The sequence below is a fragment of the Euleptes europaea genome, chromosome 1 (assembly GCF_029931775.1).
Source record: "Euleptes europaea isolate rEulEur1 chromosome 1, rEulEur1.hap1, whole genome shotgun sequence".
NCBI lineage: Eukaryota > Metazoa > Chordata > Lepidosauria > Squamata > Sphaerodactylidae > Euleptes > Euleptes europaea.
Window position 1 is genome coordinate 6,075,364 of NC_079312.1, and position 21,581 is coordinate 6,096,944.

The 21,581-nt window shown below is 45.1% G+C and overlaps 1 protein-coding gene across 1 annotated transcript; it reads left to right on the forward strand.

Annotated features, from left to right (window-relative positions):
- Positions 1 to 785: 785 nt before the first annotated feature.
- LOC130474633 (zinc finger protein 239-like) lies at positions 786 to 18,378 on the forward strand. Its single transcript, XM_056846363.1, has 4 exons — positions 786 to 893; positions 6,913 to 6,969; positions 8,497 to 9,318; positions 18,250 to 18,378. The coding sequence occupies exons 1-4, from the start codon at positions 786 to 788 to the stop codon at positions 18,376 to 18,378; spliced, it is 1,116 nt and encodes a 371-aa protein (XP_056702341.1).
- Positions 18,379 to 21,581: the final 3,203 nt, after the last annotated feature.

Below are 21,581 nucleotides of genomic sequence, written 5' to 3' on the forward strand. Positions count from 1 at the left end.
AGTATTTGTCTATCACTAATAGCTTTTGTCAAAAAGGGCAAGAGTCCAGTAGCACCTTAAAGACTAACAAAAATATTTTCTGGTAGGGTATGAGCTTTCGTGAGCCACAGCTCACTTCTTCAGATCTGAAGAAGTGAGCTGTGGCTCACGAAAGCTCATACCCTACCAGAAAATATTTTTGTTAGTCTTTAAGGTGCTACTGGACTCTTGCCCTTTTTGACTACTGCAAACAGACTAACACGGCTACCCATTGTGAACTAATAGCTTTTATTCTAGTATGAGCTTTCATGAATCAGAGCTCACTTTTTCAGATGCAGATGTCATCTGTCTGTGTGTGTGTGTAAAATCTCAATCTAAATATCAGTCTTGGCTTCTCAGGTCGTCACAGATCCGGCACTTGTCTTTGTAGAAGAATCTGGCAGCGGAGGAAGGTGATCTGCTAGTCCAGCAGGAGACTCTTTGGAGCGGAAGGGAGGATGAGGAGAGAGCCGGACTCAGCTGTCCCTGAATCAAGAAAAGGCCTTGATGCCATCGAGGCTAGGAGCAGATCAGAGATGTGGGAAGGAACCGTGAAGAAGAGCCTGGGAGACAATGACATCCTCCCTCCAGATATACATTGCCAGTCATTCAGGCACTTCTGCTACCAGGAAGCCAAGGGGCCTCGAGAGGTCTTCAGCCGACTCCACCATCTTTGCCACCAGTGGCTGAAGCCGGAAAGACACAGCAAGAAGGAGATGCTGGACCTAGTTATCCTGGAGCAGTTCCTGGCTGTCCTGCCCCTGGAGATGCAGAGCTGGGTAAGGGAATGTGGGCCGGAGTCCAGTTCCCAGGCGGTGGCCCTAGCAGAAGGCTTCCTCCTAAGCCAGACAGAGGACAAGAATCTGGACCAGCAGGTGACAAATTTTCATCTAGATAGTGTGTTTGTGTGGGGGATAATGATAACCTTACTGGATTCTGGGAACACTGTTGATGATGTTTTTCAGTAAGCTTTTGGCAGGGTTCCCCTTGATGTTCTGATGAGAGAGTGGAAGGACTACTCATTAAATTTGCAGATGACCCCAGAAGATAAAGATAGAATCCAATGAGATCTGAACACACTGGAAAAGTGGGTGGATGTAAACAAGATGCAATTCAACAAGAATAAGTGCCAAGTTCTACATCTGGGTAACGCATACTGGATGGGGGATACACTTCTGGGTAACATTGTGTGTGAACAAGATATTAGGACACGGGTGGACTGTAAGCTAAATATGAGCAGCCAGTGTGATGCAGTGGCAAAAAAGGCCAATGCAGTCTTGGGCTGTATCAACGGGGCATAACCTCCAAATTGTAAGATATCATAGTCCTGTTGTACACCACATTGGTCAGGTTGCACTTTGAATTTTGTGTGCAGTTCTGGAGGCCTCACTTCAAAAATGGATGTAGACAGAATGGAACGGATGCAGAGGAGAGCAACAAGGATGATCAGGGGCCTGGAGACCAAGCCCTATGAGGAAAGACTGAGGGAGTTGGGAATGTTTAGTCTGGAGAAGAGGAGGTTGAGGGGGGACATGATTGCTCTCTTTTAAGTATTTGAAGGGCTGTCACTTAGAAGAGGGCAGGGAGCTGTTCCTGTTGGCAGCAGAGGATAGGACATGCAATAATGGGTTTAAATTGTGTGTGGAAAAATTCAGGCTGGATGTTAGGAAGCATTTGTTTACAGTAGGAATAGTTCCGCTGTGAAATTGGCTACCTAGGGATTGTGGTGAACTCCCCCTCTCTGGCAGTCTTCAAGCAGCAGCTGGATGAACACTTGTTGGGGATGCTCTAGTTTGATCCTGCATTGAGCAGGAGTTTGAATTAGATGGCCCCTTTCAACTCTATGATTCCATGATTCTGTACGATCTTGGATACCCTCGAAATCAACACGGATTATCCCAACTTTTTGGAACCCACTCCAGTATGTTTCCTCTTCCTTTTGATTTGATTTCCCACTCTACTACATGAAGCTACTGGGTGACCTTGGGCTAGTCACAGTTCTCTCAGAACTCTCTCAGCCCCACCTACTTCACAATGTGTCTGTTGTAGAGAAGGGAAGGCGATTGTAAGGTGCTTTGAGATTCCTTAAAGGTAGAGAAAAGTGGGGTATAAAAACCCACTATTCTATTCTCATCAGTCTCCCCTTTCTGGGATTCCCACTTCTGTTTCAGGTGCAGAAAAGTATCACATGGGGTTGTTACTATGGAGCAACATTTCCAGGTAAGATCAAAAGGGGTGTTGTTCCCACTAGATGTCCTCCTTGAGTGTAGGTGGTCTGCTCTAATACCTCCCCAGTCCTGTGTGAGAAAGATGCTGCACTCCAGTGTTACAGGCTTTGACATATTAGAACATATGAACATGGAAATAGTGTTGTACATATGCAGAAATATTCAATATAAAACCAAGCTACACATATAAACTGTAAACCATAAAGCAGAGGCTTATAATTTCCTCTTAAAAGGAAGGAAAGCCTGGATAGTCTTTGCCAGATGCTTCATTGAGGATTTGCCAGATGCACATTCTGCTGTTTTCTATGACCTTTCCCAGCCATTTAAATGGCTAAAGAGAAACGCTTAGCAGCACATTCCATATTTCTTGAGCTACAGAACAAAGTGCTTGCTTCCTGCCTTTCCAATGACTTCGAGTGCAGAAATGCTCTCTCCCTTTCTATATTCCAAGGGTATGTGATGCTGTAATGATGTAATGTAAACAATATATGATGTAAACAACTGCTGATATCATACTGTCCTTGTACAAATCTATGGTGAGACAACACTTGGAATACTGTGTACAGTTCTGGTCACCACACCTAAAAAAGGATATTACAGAGCTTGAGAAGGTGCAGAAAAGAGCAACCAAAATGATTAGGGAACTAGAGCAACTGTCCTATGGGGAGCGGTTAAGACGCTTAGGGCTGTTTAGCTTGGAAAGAAGGCGGCTGAGGGGAGAGATGATAGAGGTCTATAAAATTATGCATGGTTTGGAGAGAGTGGACAGGGAGACGTTTTTCTCCCTCTCCCATAATACTAGAACACGGGGACATCTCCTAAAGCTGGAGGGTGAGAGATTCAAAACAGATGAAGTATTTTTTCACACAATGCATAGTTAAATTGTGGAACTCCCTGCCCCAGGATGTGGTGATGGCTGCCAGCTTGGAGGGCTTTAAGAGGGGAGTGGACATATTTATGGAGGAGAGGGGTATTCATGGCAGTTAGAATGGATACTAGTCATGCTGCATACCTATTCTCTCTAGTATCAGGAGTATGCCTATTATTTTGGGTGCGGTGGAACACAGGCAGGATGGTGCTGCTGCATTCGTCTTGTTAGTGGCTTCCTAGAGGCACCTGATTGGCCACTGTGTGAACAGACTGCTGGACTTGATGGGCCTTGGTCTGATCCAGCAGGGCCTTTCTTATGTTCTTAATATATTGTATTTTATGATTTAAACATTAAGGCAAGATGCTAGAAATTAATGAATGGGTTCAATCTCAATGTATTTTTCTGGAGATGAGAATGATGGTAAAATTGATTATATAAAGTGATAACAAAACTCAATAATGATTGTTTAAAGTTTAGCAAAATAGCCTGGTGGAAAAGGAAGTCCTTATTTGGTAGTCCAATGGGAGGCCACTGAGCATGTGCAATAAAACTGTCTCCTGCTCGTTTGCTAGTGTCAAGCTCATTGAAGGTGATTGAAACAGTATAAATACAAGCAGGGAGAGGGCTAGAACTTCAGACCTCTAAGGGAGGCTCAGAAGATGGTAGTGGTATGTATGGCTTTACAAATATATTATTCTAGAATGTGAATTAGATACTTTGAACTAAATCAGACTTCTTTAACTGTTATATTTTAAGTGTTGGATTTTAAAACTGAATAGTATATAGAACTTGCTTGCTTCACTATATACATTGTTACTGAAAATTAAGACTTTATAATACTTGCATATACACATATATACAGTTACATTGGAGTACATCAATAAAAAGACTTACTTTTTAAGCGAGTAAAGTAGTTGAGTCCTGCTTAGTAGGTAACTACCTGAATAAGATAACATACCACTTCTCAGGAAGGGGTCAATTCTAAGAGCATAGTCACTTGAAAGACCCTGACCCACTTCACCAGCTTCTCAGTTTAGAAATTCTGTTTGGGAAAGTAAAAAAACAACAACCTAGAATCAATTTAAAATCACTGCAAGATAATTGAACAAATACAGTAATGGAGTTACAGATAAAACTGCCCCCAATGTCAAAAATTGAGAAAATAGTGCATTGGGCCAATAGAAAGAATTACAAAGTCATAAGCTTTCAGGAGATCTTATGCCATAGTAACTTCCAATAATCATAGAATCATAAAGTTGGAAGGGACCACCAAGGTCATCTAGTCCAACCCCCTGCACAATGCAGGAAATTCACAACTACCTCCCCTCCACACCCCCAGTGACCCATGCTCCATGCCCAGAAGATGGCTAAGATGCCCTCCCTCTGATCTGCCTAAGGTAATAGAATCAGCATTGTTGATAGATGGCCATCTAGCCTCTGCTTAAAAACCTCCAGGGTAGGAGAGCTTACCACCTCCCAAGGAAGCCTGTTCCACTGAGGAACTGCTCTAATGGTTAGAAAATTCTTCTTAATGTCTAGACAAACTCTTTTGATTTAATTTCAATTCTGACCATCAGATAGACAATAGTTTTGTGAATGATAAAAGGATCAAGATTGGATTTGGCAAAAGTGTGGAAGCAAAACATTATCTGAAAGAAGGATACAAAACAATTGTGATAATGAGCCAAGACGGGGAATCAAATGCCCTCCCCAAAGAAGTATTAACACAAAGTACTTGGAAAGTATGGAATGCCTTCCATTACCTTCTTGTCCTTCCAGGTGATGCCATACATTCTTTGCCATCTCTTTGTGCTAGAGAGAATCCAGCTTCTGTGCAGCCTGATTGGGTAAGTGTTGAACTCTGGATCTTGCCCCTGGCTGCTTTCCCCACCCTCCCTAGGCCAGGGAGAATCTCTTTCCCTTGGCTGGTGTCTGTAATACTCATAGGATAGAAAATGAAAGCATCCGATGGAGGTTTGAGTCCTGAATGTCAGCATCTGACTATAGTCCTTTTTGATTGCCCTTAGAAGGGGAAGAATTCTTTATCTGTGAAGATAGAGAGCTTTCTCTCTCTTTTCAGAGTCCGGTGACCTTTGAGGAGGTGACTGTTCATTTCACTGAGGAGGAGTGGGCCCTGCTGGATCTGGACCAAAGAAGGCTTCACAAGGAAGTCATGGAGGACAATTTTGAGAATGTGGCCTCCCTGGGTAAGGCTCTCATTTCCCTTGATTCAGAGATGCTGAAGGCAGAAACCATTCCTTCTAAGAAGGACCCCAGCTCTGACCTGAATGGCCCAGGCTAGCCCAATCTCAACAGCTCACGGAAGCTGAGGAGGGTGGTTCCAGGTGGGTACTTGGATGGGAGACCACCAAGGAAGTCCAGGGTCACTATGCAGAGGAAGGCCATGGCAAACTACCTCTGTCCATCTCTTGCCTTGAAAACTCAATGGAGTTGTCATAGGTCGACTATGACTTGACAGCACTTTCCACCACCACCAATAACGACCCTGGTAGGGGTCTTCCAATGAAACTCTGAATAGAGGAATGTTATGTAGAAGATTCAAAGGCAGGCAAGGGAGGGGGTTCTGCATACTTGCTGGACTCCGTTAGTATTAGTTTGGAAGCTAAAATATTGGTTTGTAAACAAAAGGGAACACGGCAGAGGAGGTAGGCCCACCCTCAACTGCCCATTGAGGACTGAGTTCTTCAGAGGTGAAAATCCATTGAAAGGAGTACAGGAGGGGGGATTGGCCTCCATAACAGTTTGTGGGATGTCAACAAGGCCTCCTCTGAAGCCTTTCGCAGCAGCCATGGAAAGGAGCATTTGAAACAACAATAATATTTGTGTTTGTATAGAGCCCACAATATGCATTTTCCAAAGCTCAAAAAGACATTTGCTTGCACTGAGGACATTACAGCTTCCCATGGGGCTTGAGGAGGATAAGTGTGGGGCAGAAAGGATGAATTGGGGTCCTTCTGCTGTGTTCATTCTGCTTACACTAGCTTAGGCATGGCTCACAGATTCATAAAACAAGGCGACAGAGCCCTGAAGAGCAAACCAAGAAAAGCAGGATTTTAGCAGGTGAAGTTTGATGAGCTTCACTTGCTGCATTCCTGCCCCTGAGGCTTCTTTTGAATTCAGTTGGGCAGGTTCTGTTTTCCTGTTCTAGGCTGGAGAGAAAGGAAAGTCAATGTGTGCCATTCTGAGTTCTTTTCAGGTTGAGTGGTATAAAAATGTCCTAAATACGGAAAACAGATTTTAAAAATCATTTTTGGATTGTTAGTAGGAATTTTAGGGAACCATCATCACCTTTTCCAATCCTAGAAGGACTGTGGGATCTCTTCAAAGGGAGCCCTTAGATGGTGGCCTTTTGTCAAAACCCCAGTAGACTGGGATTTCAGATCCTGCTTGCCTCGGGAGGGAGCTAAGATACCAAATTCTGGTGGCTCTTTCTAGGCTAGGGCCTCCCTTCCCTGTGCTGAAGTTCCCTGCTCCCTTCTTCTCCACTTTGGGTCACTATCAGGATGAGCAAATGGCTCCTTCTGGATCCAAGCAGGATCTCCCTCCCCTCTCATTGCATACATCTTTCAGGAGTTAAAAAAATTGATTCCTCCTTTAAAACTGCAGGTTCAGTTTTCCTGTTCTAGGCTGGAGGGAAAGGGTGGCTCTGCCTATGCTTGAGTCTGGTTTAAAAATCTAAATATTCCTTAGAGCTGGAATGTCTGAAAGTCACAGGTCTGTTTCTTTCCCCCAAAGAAGGACTTCTGGCACTCAAACCTGATTCTGTGTCCCCAGTGGAAGAAGCAGGAGATCTACGTGTCCAAGACGCAGAAGAAACAGAGAGATCAGCAGGTATCTGCTTACTGTCTTGGGCTAAATTTCAGCAGTTGGAGAATGGAGGGATCTCTCAGGAGGCAACAGCCCAAGAATGGCTGGGAAAGCTTTCTCAAATATGAACAAACAAAATGCTTACATTGTCGAAGGCTTTCACGGTCAGAGTTCATTGGTTCTTGTAGGTTATCCGGGCTGTGTAACCGTGGTCTTGGAATTTTCTTTCCTGACGTTTCGCCAGCAACTGTGGCAGGCATCTTCAGAGTAGTAACACTGAGAGACACTGTCCTTCAGTGTTACTACTCTGAAGATGCCTGCCACAGTTGCTGGCGAAACGTCAGGAAAGAAAATTCCAAGACCACGGTTAAAATGCTTACATGTTTGTACCTCAGTTTGGCGGGAAATGTTTACAGAGTGCTCAGCTTTAATACACAGTGATATATTTATATGCTGCCTCTCCACTGACCTCCTCAGGTTAGCTTGAAAATAAAAACATTAGCATAAAATCCTAAATTCTGCCTAAATGATCAATTTATAACAACCATGGTCACAAGAAGAGTATAAAAATAGCCATTGAATTTCCACTGAGTTGCCTCAAAAATATCCCAAGAACAGTTCTCAGGTTAGACGAAGACCATAAAACAGCTAAAAAGATAAACCCCAAAATCCTGGTTGGAATGTTTTGACATTGCTCTGAAAAGATAGGAAGGTAAGCTCCAGGTGAGCTTCATGGGGAGCATCATTCCCCAGTCGAGGGGCCACCACTGGGAATGCCCAATTTTTGTCACCATGTGCCTTAGCTCTACAGGCAGGGCCACAGAACACAGAGCTTGAAGGGGCGAACATACCTGGGAGAGGAGAGTATGGTGAGCTTTTACTAGTCAGGAGCTCAGATTGGGTTTCTGTAGTTCAAGTGTAAAGCTGTGCTCCGAACTTAGTGTCCAGTGACTGCAGGCAGTCTTCTGTTTGAATACAGGAAGAGATTTGCCAGAGGTCCATCTAGTCCAGCATCCCGTTTTACATAGTGGTCATCTACAGTCCTTGAAAGGTTCTTCAGAGATATACTGCCTCTAAACACGGAGGTTCCACTGGGCCACCTTGTCTCAGATGGAACTAACCTCCAAGGAAGCATCAACTACTGATTGATACAGGGCAGAGTTAGTCTCCTCTTCATATGATTCTCTTGTATGAAGAGAAGTTAATAGTCTTCTTTACTTGATTCTGCTTTTTCTTGAAGGTTTTACCAGGCTTCTTCTTTTTTTAATTCCAGAGGCTGATGGTCCCCAGAACAAGTCCAAGGGAGAAGTGGAACACCTCCTATCTGATGACAAACAGAAGAAAAGAAACATTGGAACAAAACGGAAAAGGGAAAATGAATACTCTGCTTCTTCGGATGCTGAATCCCAAGTGTTCAATATACACAGAAGAATTAACACAGGAGAGATATCATATAAATGCTTGGACTGTGGAAAGAACTTTTATCAAAGTTCAGTGCTTACTAAAAATCAACATAATCATACAGGGGAGAGACCATATAAATGCTTGCAGTGTGGAAAGAGCTTTCCTTGGAATACAAAACATAATACCCGTCAACATATCCATACTGGGGAGAAACCGTATCAATGCTTGGAGTGTGGAAAGAGCTGTGCCCACAGTTCACAGCTTATTATCCATCAACGTATCCACACTGGGGAGAAACCATACAAATGCTTGGAGTGTGGAAAGAGCTTTGCTCAGAGTTCACAGCTTATTATCCATCAGTTTATCCACACTGGGGAAAAACCATACAAATGCCTGGAATGTGGAAAGAGCTTTGCTCGGAGTGACAACCTAGCTGCTCATCGACGAATCCACACTGGGGAGAAACCATATAAATGCTTGCAGTGTGGAAATAACTTTGCTCGGAGTATAGATCTTAGGGCCCATCGTTGTATCCACACTGGGGATAAACCGCATAAATGCTTGCAGTGTGGAAAGAGCTTTCTTCAGAATTCACAGCTTATTATCCATCAGCGTATCCACACTGGAGAAAAACCATTTAAATGCCTCGAATGTGGAAAGAGCTTTGCTCGGAGTGACAACCTAGCTGCTCATCGACGAATCCACACTCGAGAGAAACCATATCAATGCTTGGAGTGTGGAAAGAGCTTTGCTCACAATACGCACTTTACTGCCCATCAACGTATCCACACTGGGAATAAACCACATAAGTGCTTGCATTGTGAGAAGAGTTTTGCTCAGAGTTCACGGCTTATTATCCATACACGTATCCACACAGGAGAGAAACCATATAAATGCTTGGATTGTGGAAAGAGTTTTGCTCGGAGTGATAAACTAAAAAGCCATCAGCGAATCCACACGGAGAGGGAGGTAATCATATAAATGCTTGGAGTGAGGAAGGAGCTTTTCTCGAAAGGTGTTATCTTAAGATTCACCAAAGAATTCACATAGGGGAGAAATCATACAAATGTTTCCAGTGTTGCACAATCTTCAGCCTCAAGCCCAGCCTTTCCAGGCATCGTCATCTAAAGTTTGTGTCAAATCAGGCCTGTTTTGTACAATTGTTGAGCTGGTATTGGTTAAGGCATGTTCAATTCTCAGCTAAAATATTTGAAATAAAGTTACAACACGTGAGTTATTTGTCCTACCCTGTTAAGATGTCCAAAGGAGGGTTATCACAGACCTTTAGGCTTAATAGACTAGGTTCTCTAACATCCTCACCATATTTTATGATCGTTTGACTACTGAATGAGGCATTCTGCCTCCTGCCAAAAGAGCTGCAGCTATAATGGATGAAGTAATGGCCAGAGCAATCATCCTTTTTGCCAAACAGTATCCAAAATTTTATTTAGAACTAACATCGTTCCCTGCCTTTCCCCCCCTACACTGACCCAAAGCACCTTACATTTTCCTCTCCTCCATTTTATCCTAACAACCACCATGATGCAAGGTAGGTTAGGCTGAAAATGAGTGACTGGCCCATGGTCAGCCAGCAGATTTCATTGGTAGAGGTGGAATGCAAACTTGGATCTCCAAGAGCCTAGTCAAGCCCTCTGACCACTACACAACACTGGCTCTGATACTTTGGAGAGGTTCTTCTGCTTTGTTTTGTAAAGGAGGAGAGATCTTCCCTCCTCCCTGTTTGTGTTACCTTTCTCCCTAGTGTGGACTGATAGTGTCTTACTTTGTTCTCCTCTGCTCTCTCACCGCAACCCTGTCAGGTGGTCTCTCTGAGAGTTTTGACCCAAGGTACGCCAGCAATCTTCTATGGCAGAGTGGGTGTTCAGACCTGGATATTTGATCCTAGTCAGCCATTATGAATGCTACGAAAGCGAAGAAACAATTGGTGCAAGGGAAATTATACTTTAATAAGTTTTGTAGCCCCAACACATTTTGCGTAAGCTTCTTTATGGGGAATCTAATGAAAATTAGCACAGTATTAACATATGTATGTGTGATACAGTGTTAAAAACTATTAAGAAATTGTAAAGAAAAGTACAGATAGGACAATTCATAGAGCATGAACAGAGTGCAATATCTGAATGCATCTTAATACATTAATATAATAGACATTAATACATAGTTATGTATTAATACATTAATAAATTAATACATGTATTAATACATTACAGTCCAAGATCTGCTCATGACCTGAGTTTGATCCGAACGGAAGTCGGTTTCGGGTAGCTGGCTCAAGGTTGAAGAAAAATTAAAATAAAAACTACTGCATGACACGGAAGGGGCTGTTTCCAGGGTCAGATCTTGGTTTCCAAAAGACAAAAGAGGGCAGAAAGGGCAGGGTGGCCATGAGGGAGGGCTGCCCCCAGAGGTTTCGCAACCCACTTTGGGTCCTGACCCACCGGTTGAAAAATGCTGTGTTGGAAGACTGGCAAGAAACAGTCGTGGGCCAGGAACCAAAGGATCCCCAGAGCGTGGAGCCCCACTCCCTCCCATGCACGCCTAGGGGGCAGACATCCCTCCTCCTCCTCCCCAAATCACCACGCTTCATGCCAAAACCAAGGACGGTGTCTCCTCTTGGGAGGGAGCATCGCAGCCAAGGCCTGAGAAAGGCTCTGCGTGGCTCGAGACAGCGAGCCCGGCCAGATGTTTCTTTGCATCCTCCCTGCGGTTCTTAGGGACCACGACATAGATAAAGGGATGGATCATCATTCGGTGACTCCACGTTAGCCTCCTCCCTCCCCTCCTGAACCGCAGGATCCCTCCTGAAGACCCCCTGGAGGCAGAAGGACCAGGATCACGGGGGTGGGGGTGGGGAAAGGGGGTTGGGGGGGGGGGACCCAGGCCCGTCTCTCCCCTCGGCCGCAGTTTGCAGAGGGTTAAAGGGGAGCGAGTCTCGCCGGGGCAACAGGCGCCGCCTCGGGCCGGGGGCGAAGCCAGGGGAGGTCGAAGGGTTAAAGGGAAGGAGTCTCCATTCCTAGAGCGGCGTCAACAAGGAACACCCGCCTGACTCGCCACAGTCACTTCCGGCTCCGTTGTGCGGCCTGATTGGGGGGGTCGCGAGGGCGGGTGGGGGAGCCACGGAGGAGGAAAGCACCCGGGGGAGGGGGGGCTTAAAAACAACCACAGGTGAGCAAGAAGAGAATATTTCCTTTGCAAAATATCTCCTCGGTTCTGGCAGTAGAAGAGTCGGGGGTGCGTTGGGGGTGTTGCAAAGACTCCTGCAAAATCCGCCCCCCCCCAGACCCCATAGTAAAGCACTAATATTCTCTTGCCACGATGGGTGGGGGCGGGGGGCTCCATTTCCCCCAAAGGGGGGGGCTTCCCATTTCCCATCTGGCAGCTCCTCTTGGCTGGAGGCAGAGCTGAGCCCTCCCTGGGATCCGGTCTCTGCCCCTTGGGCTGTTAGCGTCAGGGCTTTCGGCTTAGGGTCGCCAGCTGTGGGTTGGGGAAGACCTGGAGGTTTGGGGGAGGGGGAGGTGAAGCCTGGGGAGGGTGGGATTTTGGGGAGGGGCCTCAGCAGGGCGCCACCCTGGAAAGCAGCCCTTTTCTCCGCAGAACCTGATCTTTTTTCCTCTGGAGATCCATTGTCATAGTGGGAGAGCGCCAGGAAACCCCTGGAGGTTGGCAACCCTAATTCGGCAGCTGGCTGCAAACTCTAGTAAAACCGATTCTCTTTTGGCATTTTGTTCCGATCCTTCCCATCAGCCTGGCGTTGTTGTGGGGTAGGAGTGGTCCCAAAAGTCCTGCAGGTTTTCTGCTTGCTGCTCTGGAAGAGCAAACTTGGGGGGGGGGTGGGCGGGGGGTTTCCCCTCTTCACTCATCTGTGGCTTACTGAGGACACAAATCTGTCTTTTTTACTTCTGCCCATAAACCATCTTTTTTGGGAGACTTCTGTGGCTGGCACACTTTGGGCAGCCTTTATACTTTTATCAAGCCGTGGACAACCTTTTCAGAGTGCCTTTTGCTGTGATCTCTGGAAGGCAGAAGGTCGGAAGAAATGGGAATCTGCGGAGTATTACTAATTCAGGCTCTGTGGGCGGCTGCTGCTCTCCTCTTCATCTGTGTTTAATGTTTTAAAATCTTATTTACACCCCGCTTTTCTCCCCAGTGGAGACCCGAAGTGGCCTGCCACGTTCTTCCCTTCCCCGCTTTCTCCTCACAAGACCCCTGAAAGGTATGTCATCCTGAGAGGGTGTGTCTGGCCCAAGTTCACCCAGGTAGCTTTTGTGGCAGGGTGGGGATTCTAACCTGCATCTCCCAGACCTAATCTGACATTCAAATTACTGCACTACTTGCTCTCTCCTGCTCTTTAGTCGCTCATTAGTTTGTGTGTTGCAGCAATATTAAACAGGAGTTCGGAAAACTAACACCCTTGATTCTAATATGAGCTTTCATGAATCAGAGCTCACTTCTTAAGATACAGATGTCACATTTTTGTGTGTGTGTTTGCGTGTGTATAAAATCTCAATGCAAAAATCAGTATTGGCTTCTCAGGAGGTCACAGATCCAGCACTTCTCTTTACAGAAGAATCTGGCAGCGGAGGAAGTGGATCTGCTAGTCCAGCTGGAGGCTCTTTGGAGCAGAAGGGAGGATGAGGAGAGAGCCAGAATCAGCCTTCCCTGAATCAAGAAAAGGCCTTGATGCCATCAAGGCTGGGAGCAGAGCGGAGATGTGGGAAGGAGCTACGGGAAGGAGCCTGGGAGACAACAACCTCCTCCCTCATGATGTGCATCGACAGCAATTGAGGCACTTCTGCTACCAGGAGGCCGAGGGTCCCCGAGAGGTTTGTAGCCAACTCCACCATCTTTGCCACCAGTGGCTGAAGCCAGAAAGGCACAGCAAGAAGGAGATGCTGGACCTGGTGATCCTGGAGCAGTTCTTAGCCGTCCTTCCTCCGGAGTTGCAGAGCTGGGTCAGGGAATGTGGGCCGGAGACCAGTTCCCAGGCGGTGGCCCTGGCAGAAGGCTTCCTCCTGAGCCAGGCAGAGGAAAAGAAATGGGACCAGCAGGTGAAATTTTTTCATCTAGGTAGTGTGGGGGCACATAGGATAAGGTCAAAGTTCCCCTCGAAATTGACAGGGATTGCTGCAACTTTTTGGAAACCCCCTTTTGTCTGTTTTCCTCTTCCTTTTCTCACTAGCCTTCCCTTTCACGTATCCCCACTTCTGTTTCAGGTGCAGAAGAAGATGGCACAGGAATGTTACCACAGAGCAGGTTTTCAAGGTAAGATCAACATGGGTGTCATTCCCACTAGGTGTCCTCCTTGAGTGTAGGGGGGCTGCTCTGATCCCTCCCACCCCCCAGTTTTGTTTGGGAAAGATGCTCCACTCCAGCCTCTCAGTTTAGAAGTTCTGTTTGGGGAAGTAGAAACCTATAATCTGTTAAAAATTTCAGCAGGATAATTGGACTAATACAGTAATGAAGTTGAAGACAGAACTGCCTCCAAACAAGCCGGGGAGAGCGGAATATAATAAATAAACAAACAAAGAAAGGATGGTTAATGTCAAAAATTGGGGAAATGGTGCATGGAGCAAATGACGAGAGTCACATAGTCATAAGCTTTCAGGAGCACTTATGCCATAATACTACCCAATTATCAACAGGGCAAGGTGTGTCCTGAATTCATAAACCAGACAAGGATGGTGGTGGAAGGTGGCTTTTGGTGGTTTTAAAACTATGTTGTATCTGACTAGGTGTTAAATGCCAGAATAGGTGAAATTTTGTCAAAATAGGATCTTAGATCATTCTGTAAATGCCCATGTTTGGAAGTATGACATCACTGGGCTCTTCATTCTTAGTGAATATGATATTCTGTTATTATTATCAATATCAATACAATGCAGCTATACAGGTCCTTACTGGGACCTCGTGGAGAGCACATATATGACCGGTGCTCTGTCAGCTGAATGGACTCCAGATTAAATACCGGATAAACTTCATGGTGCTGGTGCTGACTTTTAAAGCCGTGTGTGTGTGTGTGTGTGTGTGTGTGGTGCTGACTTTTAAAGCCCTGTGTGTGTGTGTGTTAAGTGCCGTCAAGTCGCTTCCGACTCATGGCGACCCTATGAATGAAAGTCCTCCAAAATGTCCTATCTTTGACAGCCTTGCTCAGATCTTGCTCAGATCTTGCAAATTGAAAGCTGTGGCTCCCTTTATTGAGTCAATCCATCTCTTGTTGGGTCTTCCTCTTTTCCTGCTGCCCTCAACTTTTCCTAGCATGACTGTCTTTTCCAGGGACTCAAGTATATCTACAACAAAAAGAAACACAATCAGTAAACAGGTTAGATGAGAATGTCAGGCAACCAGTGGATTACAAGCTAAAACAACAGTATTAGATTCGATAAGAATATTGGAATTAAACAACACAGAATTTTTGGAAGGGGGAATACTGTATTTGGGCTAGGATTGTCGATTGGGGGTGAAACGTCAAAGAAGGCATGAAAATAGAATAAAGTTGATGTGTCAGTGGCGTCTCCCACTGTGTCCCACTCAGTACCATGTCAAGAGGGTAACAGCTGGTCCTTCACCAAAAGCAAGGCTGCCTTTTCCCGGATGAGCTCATAGTCTTGCCACATGGAAGGAGATTCTGGGATTTGGTGGCGGTTTGGGTGTCCTACTTTACCTCTGCCGGTTCCTTGCATTGCAGAGTTCTTCCTTCTTATATCTGTGAATTCTGAGCCATCAGACAAACACACAACTAGTTTTGTATATGGTAACAGGACCAAGACTAAATTTGGCAAGAATGAGGATGCAGGGAAAGTTGAGATCATGAGCCAAGAGAGGAATATTTGAATCCCCCCGCCAAGGAAGCATAACACAAAGTACTGGGAAAGTATAGAACTCTTTCCATTGATCTTCTTATCCTTCCAGATGATGCCATAAAACCAATGATACCTTCTTTGCCATCTCTTTGTAATAGAGAAAAAGCGACTTTCATGCAGCCAGATCAGGTAAGTGGGGAACTCTGGATCATGCCCTTGAGTGTCTCCCTGCCCTTCACTAGGCCAGAAATAATTTCTCTATCTCTTTCCCTTGGCTGCTATCTGTGCTGCTCATTGGATAGAAAATCAAAAGGATCTGATGATGTTTTAAACACTGTAGTCCCTAAGAAAGGGAAGGGTTGTTACATTATCTGTGATAGCAGAGGAGTGTCTTCTTTGTTTTTACAGGGTCTGGTGACCTTTCAGGAGGTATCTGTTTATTTCACTGAGGAGGAGTGGGCCCTGCTGGATCCAGACCAAAGAAGGCTTCACAAGGAAGTCATGGAGGACAGTTATGAGAATGTGGCCTCCCTGGGTAAGGCTCTCATTTCCCTTGATTCAGAGATGCTGATGGCAGTAACAATTCCTTCTGAGAAGGAACCCAGCTCTGACCTGAATGGCCCAGGCTAGCCCAATCTCAACAGCTAATGGAAGCAGGGTGGTTCCAGTGTCACTATGCAGAGGAAGGCCATGGCTAACCACCTCTGTCCGTCTCTTGCCTTGAAAACCTTACAGGGTTGCTATACATTGGTTGTGACTTGACAGCACTTTCTACCACCACCACCACTACCAATCAGGACCATGGTAGGGCTTTTCCAATAAAGACTCTGAATAGGGAAATATAGAAGATCCAAACGCAGGCAAGGGAGGGGTTTCTGCATACTTACTGGACTCCATTAATAATAGTGCGGAAGCGAAAATATTGGTTTGTAAAGGAAAAGCTCTCCCCACTTCCCTGACTGCCCATTGAGCACTGAGCAATGTCATTGTTCTTCAGGGGTGAAAACCAATTGAAGGGAGGGCAGAAGGGAGATTGGCCTTCATAACAGTTTGTGTGCTGTCAATGAGGCCTCCTCTTGGGCCTGTCAGAGCAGCCATGGAAAGGAGCATTTGAAATAACAACAATAATAATAACAATAATAAAATAAATAATAACAACAATAATATTTGTATAGAACCCTCAATATGCGTTTTCCAAAGTACGAAAAGACCTTTGGTTGCCCTGAGGACATTACACCCTCCCCTGGGACTTGAGGAGGATACGTGTGGGGCAGAGGGGGAAGATAGTATGAATTGGAGCCCTTCTGCTGTGTTTATTACTGTTACACCAGTATAGGCTTAGGCATGACTCCAGATTCTGTGAAATGAGGTGGCAGAGCCCAGAGGTAACAAATTGTTTTGAAAAAACAGGATTTCAGCAGGTGAAGATCGACTCTAAGTCCTGATGAGCTTGTTGAATTCCTGCCCCTGAGGCTTCTCTGGAGTTCAGCTGGGCAGTTCCAAGTGGATTGGTAATTGGTTGACCAACCGAACCCAAAGGGTGCTCATAATGGCACAACTTCATCCTGGAGAGGAGTGACCAGTGGGGTACCACAGGGGTCTGTCCTGGGACCGGTACTATTTAATATTTTTTTGAATGATGGAATAGAGAGCATGCTAATCAAATTTGCAGATGACACCAAGTTAGGAGGGGTAGTTAATACCCCGGAGGGTAGGGTCAGAATTCAGAATGACCTCGATAGACTGGAGAGCTGGGCCATAAGCAATACAATGGATTTCAATAGGGAAAAGTGTAAAGTACTGCACCTAGGCAGAAACAACATAAGGCACAGGTACAGGAAGGGAGATAGTTGGCTTGACAACAGTACATGTGAAAGAGATCTGGGAGTCTTAGTGGACCACAAACTGAACATGAGTCAACAGTGTGATATGGCGGCTAAGAAGGCCAATGCAATTCTGGGCTGCATCAATAGGAGTATTGTGTCTAGATCAAGGGAAGTAATACTACCACTGTATTCTGCATTGGTGAGACCTCACTTGGAATACTGTGTCCAGTTTTGGGCTCCACAATTTAAGAAGGATGTTGACAAGTTGGGGCGTGTCCAGAGGCGGGCGAGCAGAATGGTCAAAGGTCTAGAATCCGTGCCTTATGAGGAGAGACTTAGGGAGTTGGGTTGGTTTAGTTTGGAGAAGAGAAGGTTGAGGGGAGACATGATAGCCATGTTTAAATATTTGAAGGGATGTCATGTTGATGAGGGAACTAGCTTGTTCTCTGTTGCTCCAGAGACTAGGACATGGAGTAATGGATTTAAACTAATAGAAAAGTGATTCCACCTGAACATTAGGAAGAACTTTCTGACGGTGAGGGCTGTTCAACGGTGGAATGTACTGCCTCGGAGGGTGGTGGAGTCCCCGTCTTTAGAGGTCTTTAAGCAGAGGCTAGATGGCCATCTGTCAGGAGTGCTTTGATTGTGGGATCCTGCATGGCCGGGGGAGGATTGGGGTCACTGGGGATTGTCAACATATGTCAAAGTTATGCCCAGTCTGCAGTTTGCTAAACAGATCATACTGATCAGAGTGACAGCTAAGTCATGTGATGAGGCTGGTCTGATCCAGTTTGTACAGCCAGGAATGGGGATTTCCAGAATGACTCATCTCAGGTGAACTGTGATTGGTCATGAATGTGTATATAAGTCTGTATAGTGAATGTAAGTTACCTATTGCTGAAATATATATGCTGGCGGAGCATGCTGATGCTCAGAGCTGTGAATGCTAACAGCAAAGGACTCTGTGTAGATATTGTAAATAAACTGTACATAGCAGAACTGCGTGGTGTGAAGTTGCTACCAGGTAAACTCCTGTGCGCGACAGGGATGTGGGGGGAGGTAGTTGTTAATTTCCTGCATTGGGCAGGGGGTTGGGATAGATGACCCTGGTGGTCCCTTCCAACTCTATGATTCTAGTATTCTAAGTTGGAGAGAAACGGTGGCTCTGTCTATGCTCGAGTCTGCTTTAAAATCTGAATATTTCTTAGAGTTGGGATGTCTGGAAGTCACTGGTTTGTTTCTTTTCCCTGTAGAAGGACTTCTGCTTCTCCAACCTGATTCCATGTCCCAAGTGGAAGAAGCAGGAGATCCACTTGTCCAAGACGCAGAAGAAACAGAGAGATCAGCAGGTATCTGCCTACTTGTGTGGTGGAAGCGGGTAGGACTTCTCTTGGGCTAAATTTCAGCAGTTGGGGATTGGAGGGATTTCTCTCGAGGCAACAGCCTGAGAATGGCCAGGAAAGCTTTCTCAAGTATGAAAGCCAAGTTAAAACAGGAACAAAATGCTGGCTGTTTTGTACCTAAGATTGGCAGGAAATGTTTATTGGGTGCTCAGCTTTAATACACATTAATTTATTTCATTTCTATGCTGCCTGTTCACAGACTTGCTCAAGTTGGTACAAAACTCAAAACAATAGCATAAGATCCTAAATATTGACTGAAGACTTAGTTTAAAAATCCAAGGTCACACAAGTGTGAAAAAGCTACAAAGTTGCATCAAATATTTTCTGACAACACCCCTCAAGTTCAAAGAAGACCCTAAAACAACTTAAAAGATCAATCCCCAAGTTAAAGCGTGCTTGGAAAAGAAACGTTTTCACCTGACTAGGTCAGCTCCAGGCAAGTTTAAAGTGGGAGGGGGGGACATTCCCCAGACAAGCGGCTACCACTGGAAATGCCCAGCCTCCAGTCACCACCTGCCTGAGCTCTGCAGGCAGGGCCACAGAACACAGGGCTTAGGAGGTTGAAGTTTTTTGGGGGTGGAGAGTACAGTGAGCTTTATACATTTAGAGTTCTAATTGTGTCTCCTTAGTTCAGGTGTAAAGCACTGCTCCAAAATCACTGTCCAGTGAACAGTCAGTTCTGTGTTCAAATATAGAGATTTGCTAGAGGTGCCTCTAGTCCAGCCTCCTGTTTCACACAGTGTTCAACTAGAGTCCCTGGAAAGTTCACAAAAAGAGCAGAACCTAAGCATCCCTCTTCCTATAGAGACTGCCTCTGAACATGGAGGTTCCACTGGGCTACCTTGTCTTCTGGAACTACCCTCCAAGGAAGTGTCAACAGCTGATAAATACAGGGCAGAATTTGTCTTTCCTTTAAGTGATTCCGGTTCTTTCGTTATGAAGAGTAGTTAATGACCTTTATTTTGCTTTTGCTTGAAGGTCTTACCAGGCATTTCTCTTTATTGCAGTGGTTGATGGTCCCCAGAAAAAGCCTGATGGTGAACCACAACACCTTCTATTTGATGGAAGAGAGCAGAAGAGAAACGCTGGAACAAAAAAGGAGAGTGGGAATGAATGCTGTGCTTCTCAGGCTGCTGAATCCCAGGTGTTTGATACACACTGGAAAATCCACACAGGGGAAAAACCTGATAAATGCTTAGAGCATAGAAGGAGCTTTGCTTGGAAGGGAGAACTTTCTGGCCATCAACGTATTCACACAGGGGAAAAACCTTATAAATGCTTGCAGTGTGAAAAGGGCTTTGATGAGAGTTCAGAGCTTTCTAGACATCAGCGTATCCACACTGGCGAGAAACCTTATAAATGCTTGCAGTGTGAAAAGAGCTTTGCTCGGAGTTCACAGCTTAATATCCATCAGCATATTCACACTGGGGAGAAACCTTATAAATGCTTCCTGTGTGGAAAGAGCTTTGCTCGTAGTTCACAGCTTACTAGACATCAGTATATCCATACTGGGGAGAAACCGTATAAATGCTTGAAGTGTGAAAAACGCTTTGCTGAGAGTTCAATGCTTATTATCCATCAGCGTATCCACACTGGGGAGAAACCTTATAAATGCTTGCAGTGTGGAAAGAGCCTTGTTTGGCGTTCAGAGCTTACTAAACATCAGCGTATCCACACTGGTGATAAACCCTATAAATGCTTGCAGTGTGGAAAGAGCTTTTTTTGGCGTTGTGAACTTATTAAACATCAGCGTATCCACACGGGGGAGAAACCTTATAAATGCTTGCAATGTGGAAAGAGCTTTGCTTGGTGTTCAGAACTTACTATCCATCAGCGTATCCATACGGGGGGGAAATCTTATAAATGCTTGGAGTGTGGAAAGAGCTTTGCTAAGAATGCAAATCTTTCTGTCCATCAGCGTATCCACACAGGGGAGAAACCTTTTAAATGCTTGCAGTGTGAAAAGGGCTTTCCTCAGAAAGCACATCTTATTATCCATCAGCGTATCCACACTGGTGAGAAACCGTATAAATGCTTGGAGTGTGGAAAGAGCTTTGCTCAGAGTTCCCACCTTACTATCCATCAGCATATGCACACTGTGGAGAAACCTTATAAATGCTTGGAGTGTGGAAAGAGCTTTCCTCAGAGTTCAGAGCTTACTAGACATCAGCGTATCCACACGGGGGAGAAACCTTTTAAATGCTTGGAGTGTGGAAAGAGCTTTACTCAGGGTGCACACCTTACTATCCATCAGCGTATCCACGCTGTGGAGAAACCTTATAAATGCTTGCAGTGAGGAAAGGGCTTTTCTCAGAGTTAACACCCATTGATGAATTCACTCTTCAGAAACTATATCAGCGTGTGGGTTTTGGAAAGCATTTCCTTGGAGTGGCAAGGTAATTGTTGCTGAAAAATCCACACCAGAGGAGGAGCCACGTCATTGCTTGGAATGTGGAAGGGACCATATGAGTCATAAGGAATCATATGGATTTTGCCAGTTTTACAAGATCTTCAGTCTCCAACCAGGTGTCATAATCTAGACTTTGGTGCTAAATTCAGCTTTCGCTTGTTAGGCTGGAAATAAGAATAATTGTTAGTGTCAAAATATTGTCGAAGGCTTTCACGGTCAGAGTTCATTGGTTCATGTAGGTTATCCGGGCTGTGTAACCGTGGTCTTGGAATTTTCTTTCCTGACGTTTCGCCAGCAACTGTGGCAGGCATCTTCAGAGTAGTAACACTGAAGGACAGTGTCTCTCAGTGTCAAGGGTGTAGGAAGAGTAATATATAGTCAGAAAGGGGTTGGGTTTGAGCTGAGTATTGTCCTGCAAAAGTATTGTCCTGTAAGTATCAAGATAATGTGCTAATGAGGGTATGGTATGGAACCATTGTATCCTGAAGTGATCTGTTAATGTGTGTAATCCAAAGCTAATCTGTATGGCTATTGTTGAATGTTGTCTTTGTCTGGAGGTTTTTCAGGGCAGGAAGCCAAGCCTTATTCATTCTTAAACTCTCCTCTTTTCTGTTAAAGTTGTGCTGATGTTTATGAATTTCAATGGCTTCTCTGTGCAATCTGACAAAATAGTTGGTAGAATTGTCCAGTCTTTCAGTGTCTTGGAATAAGACCCTGTGTCCTGTTTGTGTCAGTCCATGTTCAGCCACTGCTGATTTCTCAGGTTGGCCAA